The sequence below is a fragment of the Stegodyphus dumicola genome, chromosome 6 (assembly GCF_044657685.1).
Source record: "Stegodyphus dumicola isolate Sdum_Otavi_A_Nest chromosome 6, ASM4465768v1".
Taxonomy (NCBI): Eukaryota; Metazoa; Arthropoda; class Arachnida; order Araneae; family Eresidae; genus Stegodyphus; species Stegodyphus dumicola.
The window spans coordinates 167193869-167217862 of record NC_140773.1 but is presented as its reverse complement, the minus strand read 5'-3'; the positions used below and the strand labels follow the sequence as shown (position 1 = coordinate 167217862).

Genomic DNA, 23994 nt, shown 5'->3' with positions numbered 1-23994 from the left:
AGCCAAATAATAAAAATATAAGTACTTCTGATTATCCATACTCTCAGTTTTAACCTCTAGTAGAACTACAGAGTTTATGCAACTACTGCCAACCCATGCATACGTGTACCATACATGTGTTTGAGAACATGAGGATTTATGTACTTTAACAGTCATTTTGATGGCTATTTGGGGGGGGGTACATTTTAAGCGAATCATATTGACACTATGGTGTTTAGTGGATTAGCTAATGAGAAATAAAATGTTACATTTTGTCAGAAATACAGTGTTTAGTCCAGCAACAGAGAATGCAACAGTTTTCATTTTATGAAGCTGTATTTCCTAAATGACCTTTCTGATATTTGTTAAATGCAATGTCAGAAACTGCAATCAAATGCTAGAATGTGGGTTAGAAACTCATTTGAAGATAGCCATTTCTTTTTTCCATAAGATTTATTGTTGGTCAAAGGAATACCATATTTGCTTGCATTTTTTCTACTACATTAACAGCTTGAGAATCAAAAAGAGAAAAATACACTATTCATACTCTTTCTGAAGAGATAGCTTAAATAATAAACATAGCACATTAAAGAATATACATAAAGATGCTCTAATACTATTATATTACATATCTTAAAGGGCTTATCGATTTCATCAATATTCTTTTTACTTACACAATACATTTTTCTATTTATGGATATATTTTACATTGTTATCCCAAATTACAAGTTTCAGAACTAACAAAAATGTATTAATGAGAGACAAAAACAATGCTGTTCAACTCCTTCCACTGTAATGGATTTTTACAGGAATTTGGCATGTAAGAAAGGAAACTTTTCTGGTAACTATTCCAGACAGAATCACAGCAACACTGATCGTGCACAAATCAAAAAGTGCACCAAAAAAGGCACAGCTATCTTTTCTGATAGCTGGAAAGAATTTAGCACCAAGAACTACATGTAATTGGTTACAAGTATATTGAAAAAATGAAGCCTGAAAAGTAATGTCTACACACAACAGGTTTAATAACTTTGGGGTTCGTTCAAGTGGAGGGGTTTGTTCAAGTGGAGAAGCAAAAAGGACCAGCATGGCATCACTTCTTCATCTGTCTTACTGAATTTATTCGGCAAAAGGCTCAGCAAACAAAAGAAAAATATTGTTTCAAAAAATTTTGAAGATTATAGATGAACTGGCTGTAAAAATATAAATATAGTATCCACTGGCTGTAAAAATATAATACTGACCACACAGATTTTTGTTTTTTTCCTCATAAAACATCTTGTTTTTTTTATAAAAGGCTTCTTTTTGTTTTATTTATGAATACAGTAGTGCCTATGACTCATAAAGATAACAAAACAAACAAATTTTCAAAGTTACCAATAAACTGGCTACTTTCCATAAGAATACAGATATTTGGAAAGCAACAAAACACATTATTTAAACAAACCTTCTAATAAATCGTTCAAAATCACTTTTTTTGCCTAATATTTTTTTTTTAAATGAATGGTACTGGTTTTCTTTTTTGGGGATTAGATTCAAACATTGCCCGATGCTGAAGATTCTGTGAAAAATTTGAAGGATAAGAATAACTGGCAAAATTTACGATATGGTTAAATTGAGAAATCCACAGATATTTGGAAAATTGGAAATTTTTAATGAAAACTATACAACTAGCCAAATAATGAGAAAAACAAATTTGGTAAGTGAATTAACTCAGAGGATATTACTCAAAATGTCTACAAACATTTGAATTTTAGGATGTAGCTGCTGCCATATAAACTCAAATAAATAAGAATCTAATTGGTTATGGGCAGAGTTAATCTGACATTTATTTTGTCATTTGACACTGCCCCATAATCTTTCAATGGTTTGCATACGACAAACAGTATTCGGATTGATGAAATTATGATTAATGCAGAAATGTTCAAATCCATCTTCTTTTAATTATTTTATTATTCTTTTACTGATATATGAAAAACAGACACGCAGGACATATTTTTTATGGATATTGCTAGGTTTACAAACATAATATTGTCCATAATAAACTATTCAGACAGTTCAAACATGAATAATTAAGAAGGAAATGGTTATTCTCTAAAATGTAATAAATCTCTCATTCTAACAGCTGCCTGACAAATACAAATTATCTGAACCCTGATATGTTTTCTCATGGAGATGTATGATGAGACATACAGGGAAAAAATACTCTATCCTAAAGCCTATGCTACAATTTTACAACAACGGTCCTATTGCTATTACAAAAGTGGACATTGCATACCTGTGATGCATAAACCTGTGATGCTAAAATGCATACCTGTGATAATACAGCAACAGAGCAGATGATCTTGCCCAAAAAGCACCTCCTACATTCACAGCTAAATTTGGGTCATTATAATATACATCTGGTGGATTAGGAGATCTCCAAGGTACTTCACCATCTAATTTAAATTATAAATTATTAAAAAATAAAATAACAATATAAAAAGACATTTAAAAGTCATCTTAATTTTCATGTGTCCATTTATAATGAGATGTGCCAAAAAATATCATAAAATAATTACAAACACGACTTTGAAGTATATTTTACTTTTAATTCAAATTAGTATATTTTAATTTAATTCACAACAGTAAAACACAAATTAATCTAGATTCTTTGGCGGCATTTTCTCTACTCTTTGATTGTTTAATATAATGCATTATAATTTATGAGTATTCTTCTGTTGTCGGGACCGGATTAAAAAATATGTGTATGTAAGCATGTGTGTATGTTATTAGGTGTATATATATGTATGTGTATACATATGTATGTATATGTATACGTTCACACATGAACACATACATCCATATACACTTACATTTCTGAATCTGGTCCCAATCACAGAAGAGTACCAAATTATATAAAGCTAACTTTTTTTAAAAGTAGCCTTTTTATTCATTATCTTCATACGTTTAACCCTTTAACTGTCAAGTTATTTTGTTGATTTGGGCACACAAATTGTCAATTTTTTTTATTGGAAAAATCAAATGTTTAGTACAAAATAAAATATACTTAAGTAGTTAAAAATTGATATTTTGAAGTACATGGGTAAAATTTTTAATGTCTTGTAGCCACTGTATATTTGCTTGAGGCCGCTGCCACTCAACATGGCAGTTGTAAAGTTCGCTTCTAGTGGAGCATTATTTTCTAAAAATGAAAAAAAAAATTAATTATTTTCTAAAAAATAAATAAATGAAAAAAAATAAAAGTGAATACCTATTGATAGTTCAATAATTCAATCTTGTGTGGTACAACTGGAAACACTTTTCCATGCACAAACCAACTCCACAATCACTACACCAGAATCGTGTTTCCTTCCTTATCTTTTTCACATTTTTATCCTTTTTCGAACAACACACTTTGTACTGTCTTGTAGGCTCACGTTTCACAAGAGTAGGAGGAATATGGGAAATAAAATGCTGTTCAGTAAGACAGGCAGGGTTATCTATTGTAGGTGGTCTGCCAACATTCTTTTGTCCAGAAGCTGCATCGTCATATTTATGTAAAAGCTCTTATACAACTTGGATTCGAAATTCTAAAAATGTAATATGTTTCCCAACTACATTTTTATAGAACAAATATGAGTTCCAGAGTACCTTGTCTAGTAAATGTAAAAATATCTTTTTATAATATTTTTTCTGATGTTTTCGAATTGTTGGATGAAAGGATATTTCCTGATCATAGCGATCTACACCACCCATAGTTAGACTATAGTCAGAAACAACCTTCAGTTTGAGTATATCTTCATTTTTACTTCCTTGTACGAAGTAAAAAGGAAGTATTGTAATCGGGAAAAGTTTCAGGCAGCATATTTCAACGTAAATATCCATTTTGAATGCTATCGAATGCAATTTAATGATGTTTTTGCGTGATATCTGTACGTAAGGACAGAATAAAATACTCTTTTCCTTCAAAAAAAATATAAAACTGCTTTAAAATTAATTCTGAAGAGAATTTTTCGTGGCGTCTGTACGAATGTATGTACGTACGTACGTATCTCGCATAACTCAAAAACGAGTAGCCTCAGAACGTTGAAATTTTGTATATAGGACTGCTATAACATGTAGATGTACACCTCGTATTTTGGTTGCAATCGGCCGCACCAAACGTATATAAATATATTCTTTCTGGAATTTTTTCGAGGAAATAAGCGTTTGAGATTTACGTCGTAATTTTTAATATAGATATTTTGAGTTTTTATGTATTTTTGCCTTCTCGCGAAGTAAGAACTGAATTAATTAAATGAGAAATACTCAATCATATGTGAAAAACTGTTTCTTTTTTGTTTTATTTGCTTAATTTCTTTTATACATAGTTCTAGCTTTATTATACTATATGAATGGAACATGTGGCAACGATTAGATAATTCTTTAAATGATATACATTTTGTGCATTCCGAGTTATAATATGAATGAAATATAATACTGTTAAGTAAACCTAGCGCCAGAGTGTCGCTATGGTAAACAAAGTGAATTTTAAAGAATGCATTTATTCTATTGTGGTTTACGCGCTGTCGGCGAAGTAGGTTTAATTCAATCTAATAAGTTTAATTAAAATGGAAGAAAAAATGTGTATAATTTAATATTCCATACAAGGAAGTCATGTGGTGTACACATCAGATTTTTTTTTTTTTTTTTTTTTATTTTTGAGGCTCACCATGGAAGTATCATGAATACTGCTCATCAAAAACACATCCTTCATCTTCGGTTGAAGAATCTAAATCATCTATATAACGTTTCAAAGAACTGGATGCCATTTTACAACAAAAAGATCCCGTGCACTTTGAACCAAAGAACTTATAACCTGTAACCTTTGAAATCTTCAGTAAAGTGCTGTCATCTATTGAATTAAGCGCACATTAACTTTTCCCGAGATATAGTCGGGTTTGACAAAGAGATGAAGCCGAAATAAACGTCTCTCGATATATATTTGGGTATAACAATACGATGCACTCAAAAAAAAATTACCCCGAGTAATACTCGGGCGTGACATTTTTTAACACCAGTGCTGTGCCCGAGATTATCTCAGGCATGACAGTTAAAAGGTTAACAATACATTCATTTAATTTCTCTCTTAAAAAGCACTCCTTAATACAAAAGAGAATAATTAAAGAAAAATCTTGAATACCTTTCAACATTCTAGAAGAAACTGTATCTGTAAAAATATTAACAGAGAAATATATAATGTTGCATGCGTACAAATTTAAAAGATGACAAAGGAAAAAAATTCTTACCACTATAGGTAATGCATATCTAATGCAACACAAATAAACTCAATTTTATCAAACCTCAGATATAAATTCAAAGGTTAGGTGAAAAGATATGAAAGCATTATGGTAAGAACATTTTCTGTTTGCAGCCTCTCATCACACACACAAAAAGGCATAATATTTCAAGTAATGTTTTATAAATTTCAAAATGATTATCAATCAAATTTTCTGTATAAAATCCCATTCACACTATTCAAACATTTTCCATATAAATGACAAAAATTAGGACAAAAATTTTATTTGACACATATAACAATCCTTTAATAAGCTGTTAAAGATGGTACACCTAAGCATGAAATAACTGTAATAAATGCAGTAGCATATACAGTCAAAAGTCGTTAATTCAGACACCCATAATCCGGAATGATCTATAATCCGGACCTCAAAGCTAAAAACTTTCTGCGCATGCGCCGCTTTGACACATGCGCATAGGCATTTACGCGTGCGCGTAAGACCTTTATGACTGCGCATATGCATGTGCGCAAATGCAAAATATGTTTTCGCGTGCGCGTTTAATGTATAACGAACGGTATAAGATAAAATTATCTATTTCAGTTAATGTTGATGATTGCGTTGTTCCTTAATCTTCGAATTGGATGCAGCTTATTATTTTTTGCAGACTGTAAGAGCAATTTTATAAAAGTAAACTTGAACTTTTGATTATGTCAAATAGAATTTCCGATGCTGGAGCTCCCAAAGGATCTACAAAACGAAAGTATGTTTTGATGTCCATCAAACAAAAAGTGGAATTGCTGCAAAAAATGGATAAAGACATGAAGAAGGTGACAGAAAGGTTAGCGAAAACAAAAAAATTTCGATTGACAAGTTAGTCGGTATTCTTGGCATAGTAATTACGGGACTTGAACAGCAGAACTTTGTAACTGAACAAGAAATTATGTCTCGTTATAGAATTAAAGAGAAAGTATTATCACATAAAACGAAGCAACATAAACAACTTACATTAAAAGAAATTTTTAATAAAGTAAAGAAATAAATATTAAGCTTTTTTTTTTTTTTTTTTTTTTTTTGTAAATTTTGATACCCTTTAGATCATAATTGTTCTTTATTTCATAAATTACGGTTTCATATTTTTAATTTTAGAATTTCTTTATGCCTTCTTAGGAGATTTAAACTGATGATCTATAATCTGTAAAAATCAATAATCCGGAATCGCCGAAGTTCCGATGAGTCCGCATTAACGACTTTTGATTGTATATTATTACCTATAATATCATCTACTTACTCATGTTTTAAACATTTCTATAAGAGATATCAGAAGGAAAATTTCCTAACCGAAAACTCAAACTTTAAAAAATTAAAATACTTTTCAGAAAATAATCAACTGAAGAAATTTTGCCTGTTAAAAAATATAACTTGTAGGAACCTCAGAACTCTTCATACAAATAAAACTCTTGAACATATAATCTGGGTTAATAGATATATTCCAAAAGATAAAACCAATAAAACTTTCTTTCAATGAACATACCGCATATCTGCAAAGGGAACTACTTCTCTAACACATATTGCAATAATACTTTAAATGCACATTTTATACTTTTCAAAAGATGCATATCTGTTCTAAATGTTGTTTAAATTCAGTCTGAATTCAAAAGTATAAAACTCCACTTTTATCACTATTAATATTTTATTTTCTATATTTTAGTTTTAAATTATCAGACTTTAATAAATATATTTAGAAAAAATTTGGCTTAAGTATTTTTCACATAACTGAGTTGAGTGTATTTATAAACTTTTATTTTCAACATTCATGGTGTTCCACTATGGTCAGACTTTTGTCATTGATTTTTAACTTATTTCTTCATAAGCTATAGAGTTCAAACTTTGTACACACACCGTTTATGGATGGCAATGCAATGTGGTAAAGCACTTTCTTCAAAATTCCATTTAGAATTTTTTTTAATTTAATGTTTAAATGTTTTTTAGCTTGTTTAACAAACACACTAAAGATATCAAAATTTTGCTGTTTGCACTATCAAATAAAATGGGGAAAAAGACCTTCTAAAAAATTATATGAAAATTGTAACTTAATTTCTGAATTTTTGGCCAATTTTCAAAAACTGCTCAACTGTATCAATCATTTGATGCAACAGAGCTGTTGAAAGTAAAAGAGTGATTTTCATTGCTGAAAAATTATCATTTTTCAACTCGATAATTTAACTGATATCTATTACTGACTTAAAATATGCAAATAAATATTTAAAACAAACTATTTTCATAAAATTTGCTTTTATTTAAAAATCAGAAAATAATTAATGAACTCTAATTCAGAAGGCAAACAACAAAAATCAGCGTTATATTTACAAAATTTCCACAGGACTAGTTTCGATGGTTTTACCGAACCACCATCCTCAGCTGCAAAACCGCAAATGAACAAGATAGGAAAAAATGATTAGATAAGATAAGAAAGCCTGGACAAGAATAAGCAAGTGGTGCTATCTGTTGGTGAAACCAGAACTAAAACATAATTTGGATTGGAATTAGGATCATTAACTAGAACAGAAAGATTTTTATGAATGTGAAATGCCTCTAGAAAATCCAGTTCTCCAATGGAAGATGTTTTTTGAATAATTTTGGCAGCAGAAAAATTGAAAGTGTGATTTTTGGACCAACAATGTTGCGCAACAGAAGACTTCTGTGTTTCCTTTTTTCTAACATATGCCTCATGTTCCTTGATGCGAAATTTTAAGTCTCTCTTAGTTTGGCCAATGTAAATTAAACCACACCGGCAAGGAATCCTATAAATACCCCAGGAATTCATATCCGGAATGGGGTCCTTAAGTATGGAACTCGGAATTTTATTGATGGGAGAATAAACAACCCTAAAGTTAAATTTCTGCAAAATATGTCCAAATTTATAGCTAATTGATGGAAAGAAGGGAATGACAACAGAATTTTTATAATCTATTAAAACAAGAGTGTGCCTTTTAGTGTGTTGAGATGAGAATTTTTTAACTGCTTGATTAATAATGTTGGGTGAAAAGCCCCTGTTAATAGCTATTGCTTTTAAATAATTTAGTTCTTCATCAAGGGCTAGTTTGGAGGACCAAACTTGAAGACCACGGAAAACATAGGAATAAAATGAAGCTAACTTTTGTTTAGTCGGATGACATGATTTAAAGTGTGGTGGAAGGCAAACCGATGAAGGTTTACGGTAAACTGTAGTACTGAAGTTGGATGTGTTACGTGTGACCAGAATGTCGAGAAACGGAAGAGAACTGCAAGTAATAGCAGGATCAATAGAATTCATTGTTGAAAGAACTTTATTTAAATCATCTTTATTACCTTCAAACAGGGTAAAAGTATCATCTATGTAGCGGAACCATGCCGGGAAGTTTAAAGTTTCAAACAATTTTGATTCATAATAATGCATGTAGATATCAGCCAGGATGGGACTGAGGGGGCTTCCCATGGTTAATTCCTCAGTTTGCTTGTAATATTTATTTTGGAAAACAAAATGTGTTTGTTTCAAAGAGAGTTGAGTGAGAGAAATTAGCTCATCAATTTCGATGCAAGAGAAATGAAATTCGCGAAGTCTGGTTTCTAGACATCTTAATGCACCCTCCACCGGGACATTGGTGAATAATGATTTTACATCAAAAGAAACCATGAGTAAATTACTAGGAGAAATGTTTATAACCTTTTTTACAAATTCTATTGAATTTTTTATGGTGTAAGTGTTATTGTCTAAGAGAGTGGAAAATCTAGAAACCAAATATTTAGCTAATGGATACGAGGCAGTACCTAAATTTGATACAATATGGCGGAAAGGAATACCACTTTTATGAATTTTGGGAAGAGCATATAACCTGGCAAAATTCGCGACAGATGGGATAAGCAAATGTTTTAAGTTGCTTGAAATGATTTGCGAAGATTTGATCGCAGTTTTTATTTTTGACAAGTCGGAAGGTGAAGGATCTTTAGGGATTGGATTATATGGTCCTTCGTTTTAGTGACACCATCGATGTAAGTGTTCTTATCCATGACGACTATCTGGCCACCTTTGTCGGCCTCTGAAATGATAATATCCGGGTTAGAATGAATTTCGCACATTGTAGCTCTTTCTCTCGCAGTTAGATTTGGTTTCAAAGGTTTATTATTGAATTTCATATTATGAGCGATAAGATGCCTAATCATTTCTTTACTGAACTTGAAAGCTTTTTCGATAGGAGCCAAAATCTTTGGAATCGAGGGTTTACAGGTTTGTGAGAAGTCAAAATTATATTTTAGAATTCTCTCTTGTTCTTCTGAAAGAATAACATTAGAAATACTAACTATTGGCTTGATGTTTACAATAGGAAGATTTTTTGAACTACTTGAACTGGAAGACTGTAAAAGGAGTTTTTCGAATTTAACTGCAAGGGTGTTTTTATGACGGTTAACTGCATTCTCCTTTCTAGACCAAGACTTTTGTTCAAGGGCAGTGAATTTTGGATATGATTTAGCGAGTTCCAGATGAAGCTTATAGAGTTCATGTTCAATTTTGGACAATTGTTGACGTGTATCCCTTATGACGGACCGAAGTAACGCAAGCTTGCAATTTAACAGAATTCTTGAAACGCAACTCGAAGGTTTTTGATTAGATTTGATTTGAATAAAATTGGGAATCAATTTTTTACATTTACATTTAAGTAAAAAGTCAAGATGATTCAGGAATTTTTGCCATTTCAGGCGTAATTTAGTGAAATGATTAACGGATGAGGGCATGATAAACAATGCAGAAAATCAAACTAAATTAACTAAGCACACACAAAACAGCAGAAAAATAATAAAGCACACACAAAACAGCAGAAAAAACAGCAGATGTCTAGAAACCAGACTTCGCGAATTTCATTTCTCTTGCATCGAAATTGATGAGCTAATTTCTCTCACTCAACTCTGTTTGAAACAAACACATTTTGTTTTCCAAAATAAATATTACAAGCAACTGAGGGATTAGCCATGGGAAACCCCCTCAGTCCCATCCTGGCTGATATCTACATGCATTATTATGAATCAAAATTATTTGAAACTTTAAACTTCCCGGCATGATTCCGCTATGTAGACGATACTTTTACCCTCTTTGAAGGTAATAAAGATGATTTAAATAAAGTTCTTTCAACAATGAATTCTATTGATCCTGCTATTCAGTTCACTTTTGAACTTGAGACTTTCAATTCTCTTCCGTTTCTTGCCATTCTGGTCACACGTAACACATCTAACTTCAGTACTACAGTTTACCGTAAACCTTCATCGGTTTGCCTTCCACCACACTTTAAATCATGTCATCCGACTAAACAAAAGTTAGCTTCATTTTATTCCTATGTTTTCTGTGCTCTTCAAGTTTGCTCCTCCAAACTAGCCCTTGATGAAGAACTAAATTATTTAAAAGCAATAGCTATTTACAGGGGCTTTTCACCCAACATTATTAATCAAGCAGTTAAAAAATTCTCATCTCAACACACTAAAAGGCACACTCTTGTTTTAGGAGATTATAAAAATTCTGTTGTCATTTCCTTCTTTCCATCAATTAGCTATAAAGTTGGACATATTTTGCAGAAATTTAACTTTTGGGTTGTTTATTCTCCCATCAATAAAATTCCGAGTTCCATACTTAAGGACCCCATTCCGGATATGAATTCCTGGGGTATTTATAAGATTCCTTGCCGGTGTGGTTTAATTTACATTGGCCAAACTAAGAGAGCCTTAAAATTTCGCATCAAGGAACATGAGGCATATGTTAGAAAAAAGGAAACACAGAAGTCTTCTGTTGCGCAACATTGTTGGTCTGAAAATCACACTTTCAATTTTTCTCCTGCCAAAATTATTCAAAAAACATCTTCCATTGGAGAACTGGATTTTCTAGAGGCATTTCACATTCATAAAAATCTTTCTGTTCTAGTTAACGATCCTAATTTCAATCCAAATTTGCCTTCGGCCTTTAAAGAAATTATGTTTTAGTTCTGGTTTCACCAACAGATGGCACTACTTGCTTATTCTTGTCCAGGCTTTCTTATCTTATCTAATCATTTTTTCCTATCTTGTTCATTTGCGATTTTGCAGCTGAGGATGGTGGTTCGGTAAAACCATTGAAACTAGACCTGTGGAAATTTTGTAAATATAACGCTGATTTTTGTTGTTTGTCTTCTGAATTACTATTTATTCGGCATGTTATTGTGTCTTAATTAATGAACTATTAGAAGAAAAATAACTTACTACACTTTTTCATGGAAACAAGAGGCTAAGTAATTCTCTTTACAAAATTCATTTAAATTTTATTTCATGATTAACAAAAGCATGGATTGTCAAATAATAAAGTATATTAACTGAATTGCATTACCAAAAGTATAAGCCCTTATCTTTATAAATTTTTCAACTGCATGTCTCGCTTTTATTATTCACGATATAAAACTATAAATGAATTCTGTAAAGGGAATTTTAAAGCTAGAAGAGATATTTCAAATAATTACCTCGGTTATGGGTTAAATTATTGCTATTAACTTTTTCTTTGGACTGAGTGCTATCATTAATGTTTTGAAAATGAAGGTTGTACAACGGTGTTTCTATTTCAGGCTCCCAAGATACAGGTGATGTTGGAGATAAGGAGACAGTACAGTTCTGCACAGAAGAAACCTAAATGAATAAATATAATATTACAGAAATATATGATTTTCATGGTGTGTAACAATAATAATAATAATATAATAATAATAATGGTGATAAGATGGTGTTCTAAAAATTGTACACCAAATTAAACTTTAATGAAAAGCAAAATTCAATTCTTATTTGAATTAATTATCTTAAAAAAATTTAACTTGATATATTTTAAAGGATTAAAGGATTCATGCACTTTATAGAAAATAAAAGTCTGCCAAAAAAATTTTCTGATTTTGGTGTTCATTATGATAAAGATACTAATTTTCAAGGGAAAATAATCATTTTCCTTGATATTCTTTAAATGTCAAACCTAGGCTATAAAAACTACTGACAGATTTATTACAAATTAGTAATATATCAGTTCCTTGAAAATGAAAAAAAAAAAAAAAAATGCTTCCAGAAGGCATAAGTATGGAAAAAGTCCACAACAATGCAAAAGTTTATATATGGCAGTAAAAATTTGTTTTTGTTTCCTTTTATTATAGATTTTTATCAGACTTTTCACAAGGCCTCTTTTGAGTGAGACACCCTGTATTTATTATTATTTATAAACATTAAATATTAAACTATTAATATTTAAAAATTTCCCACAACATTAAAAAATTTAAATTTCTGAATGATATACCTGATAATAAGGATTGTACAGCTTTTGAAACATGTGATCATGATAAAACATGTCAACAATGAAGTACTTGTAAATATCATCAAAACCTCTTCCCATAATTCCACTTTTTGTATGACCCAAATCAAATGTATGTCCTAATTCATGCAAAGTAGCACCAAGCCCTGTAGAATAGCATGCCCAATACCAGCCCCTAAAGAATTTTAAAAAATAATAATTAAAGTAAAACTATAATGCATATTTCAAAAAACAGAAAATTCATTATTTATAACATATTAATCACACAATATAATTTATTCAAATTCTTAATGCCAGTAATAAATTTTTAATCCACAAGCACACACAACAGGGTATCTTACACTCTGCATGAATTCCTTCAAAAAAACTAAATTGTTGTTTTTTTTTCAAAAGTGACTAAATCAATTCCCTGAAAAAATATATACACACACATTAGGAAATTTAATAAAATTTATTTTCAGTATTCAGTAGAATTTAGTTTTCTGATATGTTGTGCGATGCCTTACACATTCCGACATTTTTATATCATTTCAGCAGAGTTAGCAGGTATATAAAAATATCTATTTGAGTTCCAAAGATGTCATGAACATTTATAAACTTTTACTTAAAAAACTGAAAAATTACAAATCAGTTAATGAATTAGATGATATTTTATTAATTACATCAAATTAAATATGGCTTTGCTACTGATATCATACCTAAAACTGATTTTTAGTTGAAATTCTGGTGAATATGAAAATTGTCCATAGGTAATAACCGATAGGATAAATAAGGAATTTTGATACTCCTCTGTTAAAGCCATGCCTTGGATTTCTAAAACCATATTAGTAAATTTGGGCTTATTTCTTTTCCGATCCCTTCGGGAATAGTAACAAGGAACATTTTCTAATTTCACAGCAAAATCTTCTAAAACCCACTAACAGAGAGCGAATATGACCTAAAATTTTTCCCTTTTTTTGTAAATAAGTTTTCATCAATTTCCACAGTTTTGTTGCATCCACTGTGATTACCTTTAGGAGGAGATAAAAAGGAGTTAGCAAATAAATCTCTTATATAACTATTCAGAAAAAGTATATTTACAGGTACCTTTTGGCGAAAATTAGTGATTTTTGGAGGTACAGGGATATTAAGTTTGTGCAATTCTTTGATTTGTTATTTTGACTTTGTGTAGCAGCAATTTTAGTGCCAAAAATCGCTACTACACAAAGACAAAATAACAAGTCAAAGAATTGCACAAACTCGGTACACATTGACCTATTTTTACTTAAAAAAATCACAGAATTGCACAAACTAGGCACTGCACACTCCCTTGACTTGACGATGTACACGTCGACTTATTTTCACTTAGAAAAAAATTCAGAGAATTGCACAAACTTGGCATTCTGCGCTCCTTTGACTTTGTCCATGGACACATTGATATATTTTCACTTAAAAAGTTACAGAAGCACACAATTCTAGGTAAAAGTTTATTTACGGAACATTCAACTACTCAGATTACCATAAATGAAACAACAACTTGGCAATAAAAAAAACAACAACTTGGTGATAAATGAAACAAGAACTTTAAAATAATACAAGGGGTACTCTTCAGTCTACTCTAACCTAAGCAAAATATTAAAAAGAAATCAAAATTAATATAGAATTTTTTATTGATCTGCTCTTTTTATGATGTCCTTCATAATGCAAAAGATTAATGGGTCACAGACAGTGGGCTTAACGTTTCATAATCACTTTCATTTCATTATGAATTAGAAGAATCAAAATATCTATTCAGATAAAATGTATACCTTAAAACCTCGACTACCAGTCATTCAATTAACAAGAATGCTCAAGTAATCAGAATATTTTAGAATTTTGAAAGCTTCTCCCCTCCGAAAAAGTAAACCAATAAGACATTTGTAAAGCAAGTATAGGACACTGCAATGAAAGACAAGAAATCCACAAAGCTTGGATTTTAGGATTTTGAGGATTTCAAAACAGTGAAAATAAATCAAGACTTAGACTAAAAGTGCAGAATAAATAAGGACATAGAAAATAAAGCCATGAAAATAAAGGGCATTAATAAAGCATAAAATATTTCATTTTTTATATGTTTCAAATATTTTTCTGATACAGGTTTGTTTTAAAACTTTAGGGTGCTTCAGGGTAAATTTTTCCTGTAAATTATATAGAGACATAATCTCTTGTTCTCTGATACAGCTCTGCCATTCTAGAAATGTTAGGTATTTTTCACTATGTTACAAACCTTCTTTAAAAGATTCCTCCTCATTCTTACCAAATTCCTTATCTGTGTCAGTGAAAGAATCATTTTTTTGCTGTGTTGAGTTCAAAATAGAGCCAATAATTTCATCATTGGCCATCAGATATGCCAGTGTTGGCTTATTCTGAACACATCATCCAGTCAACAATATTGGCTTCTTGCAAATTCTCCTCATTTGTTCTTTCTTTCAAATACAGAAGCAATTCTCTTGCTTTCACCTTTGTTGCAGTGACCCTAAAAACAGAAAAGTCACTGTCATGGCTCTCCGTTTCAAAAGAGAAGATGACTGTATATTATGGCCAGCCATTTACTTATATTCTTTAGGAAACAAAATTCCATGATTCTGCTAACAAACACATGCAGTCTTTGATGGTGAAATTTGTTTTATAATCACAAAGGGAAACAGAATGGTCTATTGAAAGAATTTTTTCAGAACCTCAGATTTGTAGTGACATTTAATACTCTGTATTATGGCTCAGTCCATTGGTTTGATCAATGATGGAATGTTTCGCCCCCCCCCAAAAAAAGAGCCACAACACTATCACATGCTAAAATGATTGCATCTGAATGTGCATAGCAATTGTCTAACAATAATGTAATCTTGAAATTTGATGGTAATCCCACACTGTTACAATGCTTTCTAGCCTCTTTAATGAAATATTCAATGTATCATTCAGTCATAAGTTATTTCATGTAACAGGAATTTTTATTATTTCTGTAAATCAAACATAAGCATTTTACTCATTTCAGAGCTCCAGAATTGGTGCTCTTACCCACTGCCATTGGTTTACATTATAGTTTACATTTTAAGTTCCAGATGCATTGCTGCATACTAAAATATTAACTCTTTCTTTAGCTTCTCTCACCCCTGATGGTACCCTTTCTATGCTTGTCACAAATGCCTTTCTTGGCAAAAATTGCCAAAAAAGTCTATTCTCTTTTATATTTAAAATCTGTTCTGGATTAAAATTTCCTTTTGCCACCAGTACGGAAAATTCATCATTAAATTCCTCTGCACCATCTTTACCTATTGAAAGTTTTTTTCTTTTTTTCCCTCCCACAGGCTTTCAAATACCTTATACCATATCTATGCTCAAATTTGTTCAGCCAACTGCTGTTAAAGTAGCACATCTTCTCTATTTTTAAATCAGCATGAATCCATTTTCCCTTTTCTCTCAGAAGCAGTCCTAAAATGGGTACTCCATCACTCTGTCACAACTTGTGTACAGTGTTGAGGTTTGTTGATTTTGCCTCGTGCAAAGATTTCCAGTGTTAGAATCACTGTTACCGAAAAATTTCAGCAGCTTTTCTTTATTTTTCATATATCATATGCAATCCATCTCACAGTTCTATACAATTCTGCTATAAATCGAAGAGTAGCATCTCCCTACATCTTTCACAAAATTTCCACTTTTTGCATTACTGTTAATGCAACGTGTTTACATTTTTCAGCATTGCATGGAATAAAATCATGAACATGTTTTATACCTACCATATTAAAAAGAACTGAAATTTAAAATATTTTAAATTTTATCAACAATAAAATCCAGATAATCGTCGGGACTTCGGCAATTCCAGATTAGGGTTGTACCGGGTTTTTTCCGGATAAAAGATCATCAATTTAAATCTGGTAAGATGGCATGCAGAAATAAAATAATTAAAAATATGAAACCATAATTTATGAAATAGAGAGCAATAATGATCTAAAATCAAATTTTACAAAAAAAAAAAAAAAAAAAAAAAGCTTAATATTTATTTCTTTACTTTAGTAAACATTTCTATCAATGCAAGTTGTTTAAGTTGCTTCATTTTTTGTGCTAATACTTTCTCTTTAATTCTATAAACAGACATAATTTTTTAATCAGTTACAGAGTTCCACTATTCAAGTCCTGTAATTGCTGTGTCGAAAATACCGACTAACGTGTCAATCGAAATTTTTTCGTTTTCATTAACGTTCTCTGTTACTTTCTTCACTATCGGAAGCATGCATGGGTAAACGCTTTACTGACTTTATGCGCATGCATAGTGTACGCATGCATCAAACACGCATACGTAAACACTTTACGCGCATGCATAAGTTTGTGGCTTTGAGGTCTGGATTATAGATCATTCTGGATAATGGATGCCTGTATTAGAGACTTTCTACTGTACATACTAATTGACATGCAATGAGTTGAGTGGAGCATTTGTAAAAAATAAATCTAAAATTGTTTAAATCTTCAAGCTTGATATTAAGAAAATTTCTTTAATCAAGTTGATAAATTTTTAATGAAGACTAAAAATTAAATCAAATTACCTTTTTGAAAAAGTACATTTAACAGCTACATCATTAAACTGAGGACACAATGAAGAACATACTCATGACAGTTCTGTACTATGAGATACTAGAAAAGCATTTTCATACAAATCTTTCATTTTTCATATAAATCTACACATTCTGGGCATTAATACTTTCACCATCTCATTTTTTTTTCCTTTCCCACAAAATTTTTAATACATTTTAACATTCTTTCCAGGTACACTGCAAAATGAGGCAACATTTGAAGCCAATTCAAGATAAACAAAATCCTTATTATAAAAACTTGTCCCATTTCTTGTGATTTCCAAGCTGTTCGGCATATACAAGTTAGGTTATACAGAGTAGATTGAAGGGTGCCCCTTAGATTATTGCTAAGTTGTTTCATTTATCGCCTAGTTGTTGTTTCATTTATGGTAACCTGAGTAGTTGAATGCTATGGAAACCCTATTATATGACATGATTGGTTTCGTGATTGCGGTGAATTTCAATGATGGGATGGAGGTTGATCTTTACATTATGGTAACTTAGCATTTTTTGGGCGAAAATTTGGCGACCAACTCTCCTACAGCAACCCTCGATTTTTTTTTCCCCGCCGCCATTTTGTCTTCACGAAGTAAAGACATGTTTCTTTTCTTTTTATCTACTGAACACTTCTTCCAACAATCTACTAGCCGAATTACACTTATGCTAGAAATTTTATCAAACAAAACTGCTTAATCATGACAAATATTCACTGCAAAATTGGGAAAAAGTGCACAATACCATACTCCTTACGCGTTTTTCAAAATAACACATACACATAAACCATGTACACGGCGACTTATTTTTACTTAAAAAAACATCCCAGAATTGCACAAAAATGGCATTGCGCACACTCTTCACTATATCCATGTACACTGCTTTTTTCTCATAAATTAGAAAAATTTCACGAAAATACATGACAATTTTCTCAATCTTTAAACCCGGTAAAAAGAACATATATGAAATTACCTGATCGCGAAAAAGTATTTACCCTTTACAAATATGAACATTTCCACATATAAAATAAATAAAATATCCAAAACCTTTTACCTCTAAATCATCTATTACATTATACACGTCACCAACGAATTCATACCGCAAGCATTACAAATACTTAATATCAAATATTTAAATTATTTCCATGCACGTTTATTTCAACTTAAACGTATACCAAATTCCTACAAACATAAAATTCACAAAATAACTATCATTTCATTAAAATATAATTAAATTCAAGAACACTACTTAAAATATAAATGAGCACATACATTAAATTAATAAAAATTACCTTACAATCCTAATTACTTTAAACTAAATCATTGCTGATAACAATTTTCCCAATAATACCAAATTCCTTTACTTCCACCTTACATTTAGAACAATGCATAAAAATAATATCCTCAAATAATTAAAAATACTAACTTACCTAATCTTCTTCAGAATCTTGATTACGTGTCCGATAAACTTTTCTTTAGTTACGGCCATGGGATCCAAAAATTCACGAACACTGTTTCACACAACACAGAATAAACCAAATACAAAATTTCTAGATTTGTTCCAGATTTCCCCCCTTTTCCGATTCAAGAACCGTAATTCGTCCATTAATATCACATGACATATCCCATGATCTCTCATTTCCCTCACACAAAATAATGCGTAATCGGAACTGAGTACTGCTCACATTATTACCAAAGTCCCAGGTAGTAACCTTTATCGCCTCCAAAATGTCGCCAAACTACCAGTTACCGTATTGTAAAGATCAACCGGGATGGATTTTGCATAAGAATTATGCTGTTCTTTTGTGGTTTACGTGGTAAAATGGCTGAATATTGTAAGGTTAACTTGATGTTTCTGTACAATTTGGAACAAAAGGGAAAAAAACATTAATTGACTGGTGTGTAAATAAAGGTTCATTTAGTTGCCATTATAAGTGTCCTGATTGTAGGAAGGAAATGCATATGGTCGAACGTTGGAGGATACCTGCACTGTGGAGGATATTTTTGTGAATTTATGTGGCGATGCCAGTATACAGATTCTAGTTCAGATAATTTTAGGAAGTTTTTGGATGCTGTTAAGGAATTTTGTTTGACTGAAGACAGGGAAATTTGTAAATAAGTTAAATGGATATTTCCCTTGTGAAGTGATAACATGAATTTCTTTTATGTTATTTCATTGTTTGATTTAAAATGTAGTTTATTGAGATTATAGATTTTTTTGTTGGCTCATCCTTTGACTTTTTAAGTGAATATATATCAATGTGCACATGGACAAAGTCAAGGGAGTGACTTTTTGAGGTTTTTTATGGATACCGAGTTTGTGCAATTTTTTGACCTGTTAGTTTGGATTTGTGTAGCGTCGATTTTTGCGCCAAAAATCGGCACTACATAAAGCCAAAATAAAACGTCAAAGAATAGTACAAATTCGGTGTCCATGTATTGCCAAAATAACCAAAGGGCACCCGTAAATATATTTTTACCACAGATTATCTCAGAAACCGTTTTTCACATATTTCTTGAAATTCTTCATAACTGAAAATTATCTAAAAATCCTCCTGCTTAACTCAAAAATCTATCTATTTAATTTTCGATTTTCACCTGATTATATCCTACTTAAAAAATAAGTCAGCATCATATAACAGTTCATTTGCAAAAATTTGAGGGAAAAAAAATGAGAGTAATGAAAGTTAATTATCTTCTGGGACTTGGTTTGATTACATCGTTATATTAAGGCAAGAACGTAAATAATTGAATGCACTAAAATTATTGTTATAGTAACACTGTATATAAAGCAAGATTTAGACAATAATCAACATGTACAACAGACATGGAAACAAAAGCGACCAAAAAAGTGAATATTTTGTTTTATCACATAATTGACAGCAGGATAAAAAAATTAGCAAAAATATAATAAAATTGTATTTTTTTAAATTAACTTACCTATTAATATTAATGGCATTTTAAGGAACCTTTAAAATAGTATAAGGCACCTACCTAATAATAGATTTGCTAACTGTCTCAGAACTGTCACTAATAAATCAACACTATATCATAATTGGAAGACTAATCATGAGAATAAATTTATATGATGAATTCAAAGTTGTTACCATCTATATGATGGACAATGCCCCTTGAAATAAAGTACTCAAAAGGCAAAATAAATTTAATGTATAAAAGGTTAAATTAACATTACACATATAAATGTACCTGATATATCAGTTATTGTATGTTTTGATGCACACACTGACTATATTGCTTAGAATTTAAATCTAAGTCATGTGAATTAATAGATTTATATAGTTATATTTAGCATTTTTGGATTTATAGGTAGTTAAAATTAATATTCCATAAGATATGATCAACGTATTAATAAATAAAATGTCTATTCTTTACTGACAGTCTGTCTTCTCCACCTTATTCATTAAACATTATTTGATAACTAATGCACTTTTTTATTTGCTTTTGCTTGCATATCATACATTTATGGTAACCTGAGTAGTTGAATGCTATGGAAACCCTATTATATGACAAGATTGGTTTCATGATTGCGGTGAATTTCAATGATGGGATGGATTTCAATAATAAACAAAAATATCACAAGTATCCTCAAATAAAACCCCTGTGAAAGATTAATCTAAATTTTTTAATGGCAAAATAAAAATCTAGATAAAAAAATACGGCTAATCTTTGGAATATGGTAACAGGTAGTTTGGCAACATTTTGGTAAGGCAATAAAGGTTACTAGCTAGGACTTAAGCAGTGTACATGGATAAAGTCAAGAGTGTGCACAATGCCATTTTTGTGCAATTCTGGGATGTTTTTTTAAGTGCAAATAGGTTGACGTGTCCATGGATAATACCGTGTATGTGCAAGTCTTAAAAACGCGGCAAGCAGTGGGCGATTCTGCACTTCTCCCAATTTCGCACCTAATCTTCGTCATGATTAAGCACTTTTGTTCCATAAAAGTTCTAGCATAAGCGTAATTCGACTAGCAGATTGTTGGGAAAAAATATTGAGTGAAAAAAAACAAAATGGCGTCCAAAAAAAAAAAAAAAAAAAACTAGCAGGTTGGTGTAGCAGGGTTGGTTGCCAAATTTTCGCCAAAAAATCGCTAAGTTATCATAATCCGAAGATTAACCAAAAATACATAAATATATCAATTATGCAATTATTATACAATATATACTTTATATAATATAACTAAAACAAATTTAATAAATTTCAGTATTCATTCGATAATACTTCTAATAATAGATAATAATTCAATAATTTTTAGCATCCATTCCATAATACATCAAATAATATATAAATATGAAATAAATGTTTTGTGTCTTTTTAACACTCCTAAACTTTATACAATGATAAGTCATACCTGTTTGCACTGTCGTCCATGAATTGCATTCTATCGATCCGTCTTTTATCTCCAAACCTCCATGGAACTTCGTGCAAATTTTCAGGCCATGTGTGTAAACAGCCTGACCCAAATAATGCCAACCCACCACCACCCAAGGCTACTTGACCTTTAGTCATTTGCAAAATTTCTTTATAATTCCGTGGTGGTGACATAGTATTATTATGATATCGCGTAAATGATAGGAAAGCTAGAAATTTACAGTCATTATTAACTCTAAGATTTGAATTCATTAATTCAACTGCAAAATTTGACCACAGTTGTTCATCATTTAGTTTGTAAGCTTCATTTAGAGTTAAAGAACTAGTAAATACATGACATATTACATCTCCATTATTCTCTTCAAGACAAAATGTTTTTCTTTGCAGTTTATGATCTCCAATTTTGTCACCCGTAAATGTTTGAAGCATTCGAGCACCAAGTCGTATTCGATTGCAGGCACTGTAGATGGAATTATTCTCCTCAGGAGGAGCCTGAAATCGGCCTTCATCATCTTTACATTTAATATAAACTAAACGAATGAATCTTTTAAACTTTAAAGGTTCATATATCAAATTAAAATCTAGGATATGGTCCTTGTATTTAAAACCAATTTTATTTTCACCAGGTTTCAAATGGACTAATACTTTAAATCTTCCATTTAGAACAGGCCAAATAACAGATTCAGCACTTAAAGCCTTATTTAGAATTTCTATAGTGCTATCGCCACCAGGAAAAACTTCACCAACAATCAATGGCAAAGATATATTTAACCTATCATCCTGTTTATAATTTATTATTTTAATTGTCATCTTCCGAAATTAAGGTTTTCACTAGATGGGATAAAGAGTTATGTCTCCTTTGAATTACATGCTATTTTATAATTCGATGAAACTCAAATAAAAACAAAATACACACCTTTCTACCTCTTCTACCAAACCTTTTTGCCCGCCAAATCAAACATTTACACATGGTTCTGTAGTAATAAATAGATAGGCTATGATATTATTAATAAACGAGATTTGAAATTTGTGTCTTCTGATTAATTAAAGAATTCTTATCAATTAAAAAGATTACCAAAAACTAGCTTTATACATGCACGAAAGACATTACTGACAGAAGGTTCGTAATTTTGCTCTGTGACATTTTTACTGTTAAATTGCATGAAATGTGATTCAATTCCCATAGAGTTGCTAAGCTTTTGTAAAATTCCTGATTTCCTTCAAAAAGGTTTAAATTTTCGTTATATTACTGAATTTTTAAAACGGATCATCATGGTCAGCGCTAAATCCCCGAACGCGCAGGGAGGTCACGTGATATCCGAACATCGTGTAAGATTATCGATACGCCCCTTTTACGCTCAGTAAATTTCTGTGCATAAATTGAAACATTCTTATGCAATATGAGTTTCAGAAGTAAAGAAAATTTTTCTGAAAATACTACACGGTATTTGAACTGCGGTGCTTAACCACCAGGGTGCCTGGGCGCCATAGTGTTGGTTTTTTAAGATTGGCATATATATAACATTCTCAAAAGAATCATCCACTTCTAACAAAAATACATTATGGCAATATACAAAAAGAAAACTTTATTAAAGAAAATCAGACATAAGAAATCTTACCACATTCTACCAAACCATAATAATAAAAAACTCTCTCTTCCAGATACATTTTTAACTCATTCTTTTTACAATTTAATATCAATGTTGCCAAAATATTAAACTTAATATTAACTTAAAATTATGCTTTATAAACAAATACTATCAATTCCCCCCTTATTTGTATTTAAAGATATAATTTTAATCAGTCAGTCATGTCCATACTTTAATAGTTCATCTTTTAATTTCACCCTAGGTAGATACTTTGTTAAAATATCTGCTTCTTGATTTTGTGAACACACAAACTGAGGAATGATTTGATTCATTTCATATTCATCCTTAACAAAAAAAAATATGTTCTATTAATGTGCCTTGAACTGCTACTTTGTTTTGGTTTTTTAATCCAATCTATTAATGCTTGACAGTCTGTTTTAATTTCTGTTGGTTTGTCAATTCGATCATCTTGAACCAATTCTTTAAGTAAAAAGATGTACCATTTAACTTCACATGCACATTCGCAGAATGCTAAAAGTTCAGCTTCCATTGTAGATAGAGCAACTATTTTTTGTTTGTTGCACTTCCAATTTATGAAATTTTTGCCTAATTTAATGAAAAAACCTCCAAATGATTTTCCATCTTCAGTGGTACACCAACTTGCATCTGATGTAGCATTTAATTTCCCATTGTCTGAAGTATACACTAAACAAGTATTTTGTGTTCCTTTAATATATCTTTAATATATCCTCTTTACAGCTTTCCAGTGTTTCTCTCTGGGATCTTGATTATATCTTGACAAATTACTTACTGCAAAAGCTAAGTCTGGCCTTGTGCCTGTTGCTAAGTACATCAATG

General features: G+C 30.9%; 1 protein-coding gene across 3 annotated transcripts in view; it reads right to left on the bottom strand.

Annotated features, from left to right (window-relative positions):
- Positions 1–22494, bottom strand: part of LOC118204692 (uncharacterized) — a 28409-nt gene extending 5915 nt beyond the window's left edge. The window contains exons 1-5 of one of the 3 annotated variants that reach the window (XR_004760853.2): positions 21528–22494; positions 12565–12754; positions 11753–11915; positions 5144–5170; positions 2294–2417 (exon numbers count right to left, since the gene is read on the bottom strand). Coding sequence is in view for 2 of the 3 variants with exons in the window: in XM_035376990.2 (XP_035232881.1) it covers positions 2294–2417; positions 5144–5170; positions 11753–11915; positions 12565–12754; positions 21528–22357 (1334 nt within the window). In the remaining variant the exon portion in view is untranslated. The remainder of the gene's footprint in view (positions 1–2293; positions 2418–5143; positions 5171–11752; positions 11916–12564; positions 12755–21527) is intronic. The other 2 variants (XM_035376990.2, XM_035376991.2) reach the window with 2 other exon arrangements.
- Positions 22495–23994: the final 1500 nt, after the last annotated feature.